The sequence below is a fragment of the Anomaloglossus baeobatrachus genome, chromosome 3, assembly GCF_048569485.1.
Source record: "Anomaloglossus baeobatrachus isolate aAnoBae1 chromosome 3, aAnoBae1.hap1, whole genome shotgun sequence".
NCBI lineage: Eukaryota > Metazoa > Chordata > Amphibia > Anura > Aromobatidae > Anomaloglossus > Anomaloglossus baeobatrachus.
In genome coordinates this window covers 389,618,422-389,629,533 of record NC_134355.1, presented here as the reverse complement: position 1 = coordinate 389,629,533, position 11,112 = coordinate 389,618,422, and the positions used below count along the sequence as shown (strand labels likewise).

Here is an 11,112-nt window from a genome sequence, read left to right as displayed (position 1 = left end):
CAGTGAGGAGTGTCTCTCCCCTGTGCAGAACGGCCGCTGGGCGGAGCCACACTGTCCCTCTGCATGAATGACATGCGAGGGCAGTGAAACCGAAAGTAGGCCTCCGGCGAAGCCGGGGCCTAAATTTGAGCGGTGCGGCCGGCGCGCAGGCACCATCGGCGTGGTTCTCAGGCGACAGCCAGAGAACCCGCCGGAAATGTCACAAAAAACACTCAGCACACTCTCCCCACATAATAAAAGTACAAGGACCCCCATATATAAACGTCTCAGGTACTTAGCTTGCTGAGACGCAGGGCCATGTCCCTGGGGATGAGTGCTCCGTCCAGCAGGATCCTGAAGGGCTGCGGATGGAGACCGGTCTCCTGCAAAGCATGGAGAACCGTGCTGGCTCCCACTTCAAGCCAGAGCCCGAGGGATGGTGAAGGAGCGCGGCATGTAAGGCTCCAGCCTTGGAATCAACCTTAACAACACCGCCGACACAGTGGGGTGAGAAGGGACATACTGGGGGTCCAGGCTTGGACCCGCTTTTCTTCAAAATCTTTCCAAAAATGAAAAATCAGATGAGAATGCATGTGTGGATGTATGCCTCCTGAACACAAAACAATGAACTGGCTAGATCTGGTTCTCCAGGGGGTGTATATGCTCAGAGGGAGGAGCTACACTTTTTAGTGTAGTACTTTGTGTGTCCTCCGGAGGCAGAAGCTATACACCCAATGTCTGGGTCTCCCATAGGAACGATAAAGAAATTATTTTTATTAAATATCAAGATATTGTCCAGTATTTTTGCTAGCCTTTAGTTTCTCCATTCAAAAGTAAGTTTTTATGATGCTAGGCAGAATTAATTTAAAGAAATCTAACCAAGATCTAATAACTGCTGGAGACCAATATTGTACTTGAAGGTGTGAATCAAACTTGCACAAATTTTACATTTTCCATGGGATGGAATGGAGTTTACTGAGGATGTACAATTCATATCTCAAGCCAAAAAGGTTCCCTTTCTAAACCACAGATTTAATAAAAATGGCGATAAAAATGTAGCAGTTGAGCTATCTTCAACTGCTGAGAATAGTGTCATGATTGTAATTTTATTTTTATATTTTGTAGCAAGAACATTGTTTAGTGCTGGTAAGGCCGGGGCCACACGGGGCACTATTTCGATGCTCGCATTACACTCGTCTCATGCTGGCAGTACAGCAGAGCAGAGTGTCATGCTAGTATCCCTGCGACTGAGCTCTGACTGTGCGAGCAGACCTCAGCTGCGGGGGGGCGGGACAGTGCTGCGGAGGGGAGGGAGGGATTTCTCTCCCTCTCTCCTCCGCAGCCGGCTATTGTGATTCTCGCTCTGCACTCGCGGTACACCGGTGTACCGCGAGTGCAGTGCGATTTTTCTCTCACCCATTACACTTGAATGGGTGCGAGAAAAAGAGTCTCGCATTAGTCACAGCATGCTGCAATTGTTTTCTCGGTCCGATTAGGGCTGAGAAAATAATCGCTCATGTGTGCTGACACACAGGCTAATATTGGTCCGAGGGGAATGCGATGTTTTATCGCACTCCACTCGCACCATTTTTCTCGCCGTGTGTCTTAGGCCTAACATGGAGTGTTGTTGCTTCAGCCATTACCATACATTGTGCTATTCCATTTAGCTCCTTATTCAACACCTATAAAGCTAACATCAAACATTTAGGCTTAATTTTTCATTTTTTCTTTTTACAAAGGTAGTAATGTTGAAACAAATATAAAAATGCACAAATTGCAGAATGTTAAATAACATTGTAGCTTTATTTAAAAAAAATAGTTTAACAAAATGTTATGATTATTACAGTATAGATAAACTAAACCTGGCTAAGGGTATGTGCGCACGTTGCTTTTTACCTCCTTTTTACCTGCTTTTTTGCTGCTTTTTCTTCTGCGCTGTTTAATGCCAAAATGGATGTGTTCTTCTATTCAAGCAAAGTCTATGGGAATTTGGGTTTCTTGTTCACACTATGTTGTTCAAAATGTTGCCTTTTTGTGGCCGAACTTTGGTCAAAAACTCAGCTTTGCAGTGCAAAACCCAAATGGCAAAAACAATTGACATGTTGCTTAACATAGTGTGAACAAGAAACCCAAATTCCCATAGACTTTGCTTGAATAGAAGAACACATCCATTTTGGCATTAAACAGCGCAGAAGAAAAAGCAGCAAAAAAGCAGGTAAAAAGCAGGTAAAAAGCAACGTGCGCACATACCCTAAATGAGGACCGCCTCAAGGCTGTTCTGGGCAAACATCAGAACAACATTATACCAGGTGACTAGAAAGTCATTGCACACACAATTACCATGCCTGTCAGATCATTAACCAGGTTTTATTTCCACTGTCCACAAACTACCAGAAACATTTCTCCTAATAGTAAAAACTGGCAAAAATACAGCTGGTAAATTACAAGGAAATCTTATTTAACCCTCAACTGGTGAGGTGGGGTTCGCAATAACCCAGGGAATTTTGTTCAGCTAGCACTCATTGGAAAATGCTGGTATGAATCATCAATGTATTACATTTTCTGATACTTGTGGGTGTCAAAAATTTGGTATACTCATGTGTAATCAATCGCCAATAAGAAAACGATTAAAACAAACCTGATCTTTGCATTTTCTGTAAAAATTAGAGATTTCTAAACACTGGGATATAGGAAGCCCCACATCACCAGTTGCGTGACAAAAATCCCACCTCACCAGTTGAGGGTTAATAGGCTCCTCAGGTATCATCCATTCCTGCAAACAAAGTTTAATCCGTCATTTTAAACTCCTCACCTCTCTTTCAGTCCACACTTAGAAGCTTTTTCTCCATATATTCAGATTCTAAAGAGAGTCATGTAACCTTATGAAAGGGTAGGCCTGTTACAATGTATCAAGCTAGGTGGAAACTATAGTGTGCAGACCAGGGCACATGGAAAACATTTGTGCTGCTGCCCTGTTTAGCTCACTGACAAATTGCAGCAAATCCTCAGCCTTGAGCAGGACTAAAATATAACCAGATACAGAGCCTTAAAGGGAACCAGTCACCTGAAATTTCGCTATTAAACTAAAAGAATCCCCTTCTGCAGCTCCTGGGCTGCATTCTAGAAAGGTTCATCTTCCTACTGGACCCCCTTTCAGACATAAATAAACACTTTCTAAAATCTTACCTTTTGGTATGCTAATGATGTTTTATGGTCACGGGGGCGAGCTGTATTTCTTCCGTTATTCCCCCCTCCTGCCGCTGTTCGCCGTCCCCCAGTGTTGATTGACAGATGACGCCGCTGCTCTCCTGTTACTCAGTGCTCCTGAAGTCTCGCGCATGCCCAGTGGCAGTATCGCGGGACTGAGCACAGTTCAAATTGCGAGGTGATCGTATTGCGCAGGCGCGAGATTATGGGTGGGTACTTGAATGACGCTGGTGATAATGTCATCTTTAGCGTCATTCAAGTAAATAGGTAGTGTATTTTTAACTAAATTTAAAAAAAAATAAAAATTAAAAAGTGGGCTCTTGGCTATTTTTGATAAACAGCACAGGTAAAGCAGATATCATCAGGCTGCAACTCCCATCTGTGGGCTTTTTACCTTGGCTGGTAGTTAAAAATACAGGGTAGCCCATTCCTTCCAAATTTTTAAATAACCAGTCAATGAATAAGCAGACAGCGGGGGGGCTAGTATTCTCAGGCTGGGGAGGACCATGGATATTTCCACCCCACCCCCCCCTCCGCTCCAGCCTAAAAATAGTAGCCCGCAGCCGCACCATAAATGTAGCATTCATTAGATGCGACAATTCCACCACTTTACCAGACTCTTCCCGGTTGCCCTGGTGTGGTGGCAATCAGGGAAAAACATGGGTTTGACACCAGCTGGGATTTATGTGCAGGCATTTATCACTGGCATTAGTAACGTAGAGGTGTCTGAGACTCCTCCCATTACTAACCCTGAAAAAAGTATAAAACACTCCCCCAAAAGGCCTTGTTCACCAATTTAAAAAGAAAAAAAAAACATGAAAATTTGATGTAGTCCAGGGACTCCGATGTCCAAAAAAACGATATCTGGAAGACACATAGGGAGAGCTTAAATAAATAAATACACTAGGCAGACGCTCTGTCTCCACTTTAGCTCTCACAAAACCCATCCAAAGTAATCCATAGAGATCCAGTAATGTCTCGTGAGAAATTCAGTGTGTCGTGCTACTGTAAAGTGCGACCCAGGAATTCCTCCCGAGTAATAATGCAGTGACGTCACCGACCGGCAGTGACCCTGTGAGAGCACGGATCAAAGCTTTTGCAGAGTCCTGCTGTTTCACAAGTGGTGGTGGGCGCTTAAACACACATTTTTATTAATAAATAAAGCTGAAATTTCTATGTTATGTGTCCATCTATTATCTATGTAGCGATGTTGATATACATGTGTCTATATACACAGAATATATGTATGTTTTTAGGTTAGTTACATCGCTAAATTTAACTACATGCGTTTGTGGGTATATGTATTTAAATATGTTAATTACTGTCATTTTTTCAAATTGTAGGTGGAAACTGTCTGCACTGTGGGATGCTGCTTCCAAGGACTACAGCAACAAAAATAAGCGCCATGTGTGGTGAACCATTCTTTTTTTTGTTTTACATTACAGCATTACAGATAGAAATGTTCATAAGCGGTGGTGACATAAGCTGTGGTGATCTGTTCGAGATCACTTTAATAAATTCCAACTCACGGCCAACCAGAGTGTCTCGTCACTATGCAGAAAAAAATAAATAAATAAAAAAAAAAAAAATTGCCTTCTATGATGAGCATCAGTTCACTTTAACAAGCCAAAGCGAACGGACGCAAGATATACAAGATAGATGGTTTCCTCTGGTGAACAGCAAACCTGAAGGGGCTGGAGCAGTTTTGCCTTGAGGAATGGGCAAAAGTCATGATTTTAGGGAAAGGAGGGGAGTGAATAGTTATGCACACTGAAGTTTTCAGTTAATTTCAGTTATTTTGCCTTATTTGTTGTTTGCGTCACAAAAAAAACAAATGGTCACAGTTGTAGGCATTTTCTTTACATGAACTGATGTAAATACTCAAAAAAAAAAAACAAAACCTGAAAACACCAAACCTGCGAAATTCCAGGCTGTGAGGTAGCAAAACATGAAAATTGCCAAGGGGGTGAATACGTTTGCAAGGCACTGTACATTCAAGGATACCATTAGGCTACGTTCCCATGGTCAGTGTTTGTTGATTTATTGACCCGGCAGAATTTCTGTGGTTTTTTGTTGGGTTTTTTTAAAGCTGCGTTTGTCTCTTTTTGGTGTGTCAGCCTTTAAATAAAGCGGCTTTGTTTTTGAAACGTCCTGGTATTGACATTTACAGGTGCGAATTACATACGTTTTTGATGCGTTGACACTGAGTAAACGCATTCAAAATGCATGTGTTTTTGTATTCCTGAATCTAATGCATGTCTATGGAGACAAGTAACCCATCAGGTAAATTTCCATTGCTAAACCCACAGTGGGATTTTTTTTATGCAAAAAAAAAAAAAAAAATACACTTGTGATCATAACAAAAATCAATAACTCAATCATTTAGTCGTCACATTTTGGGATTACATTCATTTATGATATTGGCAATTTTCACACAGTTTTTTGAGGAGTTTAAAACCCATCAGTATCACAAAGAACTTTTGTGGGGAGTTTTTCTTTTCCCGTGTAGTGTTTCCTACAGTGTTTTTTTTGTTTTGTTTCATGAAAAAGATTTTTGCAATTGGACAGCACCTATTTTGGAGGGGCTTCATTCGGGATCTGCTTCAAAAAAGTGACATGCTCATTTTTTATTTTTTTTTTTTTATAACCACCAGTGTTTTCCAAAACCTTCAGGAAAGAAAACTGAAAAAAAATAATCTGAACAAAGAATTTCCCATTGAAATGAACAAGAAGAGGATTTGGGGTTGGAAAGGTTCCACTCCAAAACATTCCTCAAAAACCTCTGTGTGAACATAGCCTTAATGTTACTGCTTGGCTGAAGCAGCAGACACGATCTCGTGTTCTCCAGAATAAATGCCAACGTGTAGCTGGTCATCTTGAACTGCAGCCCAAGACATCTGCTTTGTGGAGAACTTTGCGGTCCATTCACCCGTACTGTTAACCACTATGACCCCTCCACTTCCGTCGACCCGTGTTTTCATGTAGTTTAGACCCGCTTCTGCTGCGTCTTCTGTGGACATTCCTGGGAAGGAAAAAAAAACAGATATTCCAGATCTCATAGATGCATATTATCTTATTCATAGCAGAAAAACTGCAACCATGTGAAAAGGATTGTGCTTTATACATAAAGGGAACGTATCATCAGTAAATTATCTGTCGTTTAACCTCTTAGACGCCTTTAATTTAAAACTTCACTTTTCCTTTGAGCTGTATAAAGTTCACTTTTTTTTTGCTAGGTGAGTTGTAGTTAAGAATAACACTCCTTATTTCATGAAAAAAAGTACTGAAAATGGGAATTGGAGATGGAACTGAAAAAAACATGAAATTATTCCAATTTGTGTATTTAGTTTTTATGACTTACACTTTGCGGTAAAAATCACTTATGGCTTTGTTCTAGGCAACAGTACAGTCATATTTTATACAGTTAAGTTTTTTTTAATTTTCTCTTTATTTTACTAGTTAAAATAAACTTAAAAAAAAGCTTCAGACGCCATATATTCAGGGCCATAACTTTCACACAATTATGAGAGAAGTGATGTTAATTTTTTTTGTTTTAAAGATATCATTATTTATGTTTGGGGATAACGGGGGTAATTTCACCATTCATTTTTTAACATTCTTTATATTTTTAAAAGGGAACGTTAAATCATGTCTGGTTGCTTTACTGGAACAACATCTATTAGGGAGAAAATGAAGTTACCCTATATTCTTCCTGCCGTCCCTCCCTTCCCATCATTGGAGCGGTGCAGTGAGCACATAGTTCTGCTCACTTAACCGTGAGCACGATGTAATCACTTCTCAGCACACTAATTGATTGCCTGCTGAACAGCATGCGTGTAAGTACGTGCGTGTAAGTACGTGTGTGTAAGTACGTGTGTGTGTGTGTGCGAGAGTATGTACGCGAGAGTGTGTACGTGTGTGCGCGCGTGCGTGCGTGTCAGCGCAGAATAACTGTTCAAACCAAGTACAGGCGCATCATGGCCTGGCCAAACATTTCAGTGGCCACTTACCACCTGTTTGTTTGTTTTCCTCTCCATCGCCTACCTCTTGGATAGACAGCTCTGGCTTCATAGATCCAGAGGAGAGCAGTAGAAGGAAAGCTAGGAGGAGGGAAGGTGCACTTAAATATTTGGCCACGTCATGATGCACTGAGTACCTGTAGTTGGCTTTAACAGTCATTTTGGGCTTCATTTTTCAATGTGTCAACAGGTGATTACAGTGCGCTAACTGTATAGCGAGTGGTGACTATAACAGTTCCCTGAAACTGCCCAGAAGACTGGAAGCAAGAAGCTACAGGGAGGATAGAACTACTTATTCTTTCTATGGCAGCTCTTTCAGTAAATCAGCCAGAGAAGATTTAAATGTTATTTACCTAGAGATTACCACTATATCTGCTGGTTAAATTGCATTCATGGATCTGAATCTGTGATTTGTTTACTGCCTACATATTACAATGCAATATTGTAGTATTGCAATAAATTGTAAAATTGATTGCGTCTTATGAAGCCCAGCCTGGTTTTTATAAGTGTGGAAATATTGCAAAAACGGAGATCTTCAATTAAAAAGTTTGTATGAAAGCGAGCGATGGATGTCAGAAATGACTCACCCACATTCCTAATTTCTTAAAAGCAGCAGTCACAATTAACACCAGCATCTAAGAGGTTTAAGGCTATGTTCACACTAGAAAAATGATTTTTCTTAAGAAATTTCTTGAGCATGAAGTATTAGAACACCTGCATTAAAAAAAACCACACCAATAACACACCGAAAAACGCATGCGTTTTTACCACGTTTTGGTGCGTTTTTTGCAGGTTGGTCCCTGCGGTTTTTAATGCTTTAACAGCAGTAAATAATACAGATAATAGATAATTGATAGATAAATAGCTAGATGGATAGACAGAAAAATGGATAGATGAATTAAAAAAAAAATAAATAAAAAAAAAACATGGGGTCCCCCATATCTTTTGTAGCCAGCTAGGGTAAAGCAGACGGCTGCAGCCTGCAGACCACAGCTGGCAGCTTCACCTTGGCTGGTAATCCAAAACAGAGGGCACCCCACGCTGTTATTTTACATTAAATAAATAATTTAAAACAAAAAAATGTGGGGTTCCCCCCAAATTGGATCACCAGCAAAGCAGGTAAAGCGGACAGCTGTGGTCTGGTATTCCCAGACTAAGGAGGTCCACCATTATTGGACACTCCACAGCCTAAAAATAGCTGGCCACAGCCGCCCCAGAAGTGGCGCATCCATTAGACGTGCCAATCCTGGTGCTTTGCCCCAACTCATCCCGTTGCCCTGGTGTGGTGGCAAACGGGGTAATAAATGGGGTTGATGCCAGATGTGTAATGTCACCTGGCATCAAGCCCTGGGGTTAGTGACGTCACGCATCTATCAGATACCTGACATCACCAACCCAGTCAGTAAGAAATAAAAAATAGACAACAAAAAAAAGTTTTATTTGAAAAAAAACACTCCCCAAAACATTCCCTCTTTCACCATTTTATTGAAAAGAACAATCAAATCCGGGTCCGGCGTAATCCAATAAGGGGGTCCCACGACGATCCATACCATAGTCACTGTCCCAGTCAATGAAGAACAGAATGTTCCCCATTGGCTGGGAGAGTAGTGCAGTGACCTGAGCCAACATCAATAGGTCAGCCCAGGTCACTGCTGGGGATGACGAGCGCTGCTGTCAGGAGGTTAAGAGGAGATTATTACCTGCTGTGACGATCTCCTGCACTCCTGACGTCAGCGCTGTCACTGACTTACATTGCCTGCCGCGTTCTCAGCGATGAATCGCGGGAGCCCGTGACGTCACCGCTAGTGACAGTCTCGGGCCACCCACGAGATGTGACGTGAGAATGCGGCGGGCAATGGAAGGCAGTGACAGCGCTGACGTCAGGAGTACAGGAGATTGTCACAGCAGGTAATGATCTCATCTAACCTCTTGACATCAGCGCTAGTCATCCCCGCGGCTGCCCGCTCTGCAATGTGAGAAGCTGCTGATACTGCAGTGCGGGCAGCCGCGGGGCTGGCAGGGAGCGGGACACAGACTGCACGGGCACCCGACGGAGGTCACACGGAAGTGATTCCGTGCGGCGTCCAGGGATTGAATGTGATCTGTGCGTTTACTCTCTGCTCCGCTTCCTCTTCCTGTCATAATGACATCACTTCCCTGCAAGACGCAGGGCAGTGATGAACATTATGTCCCGAAAAACGTGAAATAACGCGGGAATAACGCAGTGAAACGCACAGAGTTTGCTACCTGCATTATTCCCTGCGTGATTTCATGATTACATTACAGTCAATGGAGTGAATAACGCAGTTGGCTGCAGAAAAGAAGTGACATGCTCATTCTTTGTCTTAAGAAAATCTACTGAAAGAATTTTCTTAAGAAAAAAAAACGCAGTGTGCGCACAGCTAATTTTTTTGCCATAGGTTTTGCTGGGGAATGTCTTCAGAAAGGTTACAAGAATTTCTGAAGAAATTTCTGCAGCAAAAACGCACCAAAAACGCAGGTAAAAAATGCAGTGTGCGAACATAGCCTTAAACTGTTGCGATCAGCTTAGCTTCCAGTTACTCTCGGATTACCAGCATTCGAGTTGCATGGAGCGGGCTCAGCTCACAAAATGGCATAAAGGTGCTGTGTATATATAAAGTGCTGAGCGGCAATGTGACAATGTGGCAGGTGTCTACTTTCGAAAAATATATAGTTATTTTTTTATCAATTTATTATTTAATGATTTGTACACGTGAAATGTGTGGAAATTCTCCTGGCTACCAGAGGTGCAAAATATCAAGAAACCCCTGGCAGTGAAAGGGATAAAATGAACAATATATCCACGTGATGGAAAATATTGCATAATTAACGGCATATTTATATACACCTTTGTGTCCTTAGTCGTACATGTGCTGTGAATGTTCTCAAAAGATCTGAACCCACTCCATACAGTACGAGTGCTGGCTGTGTTCTGCAACTAGCATTAGATGCGGTGATCTGAGCCATGAAGTTAAATTTATCTTAAATGTGATTTATTTTGAAAATCCTTGACTGAATGATAGTATAGTCCCTTTTGAGAAATTAAGTTTAATCTCCACAAGTTACAGCTGTCAGTCAAGCTAGGTGGTCAAACGCTGAATACTGAAAACTTCGATTCAGGCATGCTCTTATCCTGCAGACTCTAAGGCTATGGGCCCACGGGCGCTCGTACCTGCGGATGTATCCGCAGGTACGAGCGCATGTTTCCCGCAGCTGCCCGCCGGCGTCTGCAGCTATTTTTAGCTGCGAGATTACAGCGGAATAGCTGCGGGAAACATGCGGACATTCATGCGGCTTACCTGCGGACGTCCCGGCCTCTATCTCCATAGCGGAGGGCCGGGACATCCGCAGGTAATTCCGCATGAATAATTGACATCCAATTATACATGCGGATGCCTACATCCGCAGCATGTTTGGCAGCCGCACTTTCCGCAGCGTGGACACAGCACTCCCCATGTCCCATAGGATAACATGGGGAGTGACTGTACATGCTAAAACCTGCGGATTTATCTGGAAAATCCAGAAAAATCTGCAGGTTTTCCGCAGCAAAATCCGCACAAACAAGCTTCCGTGGGCACATAGCCTAATAGTAAAGATATGTGACCTATAGGCCGTAAGCTGGCGTGGTGCACCTTACATTGTGTGTATTTAGATTGCAGTATATTGGCATTGTGACCAGATATTGGTAAGTATGGCTCTTCTACTGTTATTTTTTTCCAAACAAAACCTATTAAAAACTAGTATGTTAACTGTTTACTGTGAGCACTTTGAAGCACAAAATGGAACTACTAAGCATATACAAGTAGAGCAAAGTTCTCCCTTACTACAGTATTTACTATAATAGGAGGCATACACTACAGAGTAATAAAAACAAAAAAAAAAACAA

At 42.1% G+C, this 11,112-nt stretch overlaps 1 protein-coding gene across 3 annotated transcripts in view; it reads right to left on the bottom strand.

Moving 5' to 3' along the window:
* Nucleotides 1-2,160: 2,160 nt before the first annotated feature.
* ASRGL1 (asparaginase and isoaspartyl peptidase 1) overlaps nt 2,161-11,112 on the bottom strand; it is a 51,833-nt gene continuing 42,881 nt past the window's right edge. For all 3 annotated transcript variants that reach the window (XM_075340232.1, XM_075340230.1, XM_075340231.1), the window contains one exon: nt 2,161-6,208. In XM_075340232.1, the coding sequence (XP_075196347.1) occupies nt 5,991-6,208 (218 nt within the window). In that variant the 3' untranslated portion in view covers nt 2,161-5,990. The remainder of the gene's footprint in view (nt 6,209-11,112) is intronic.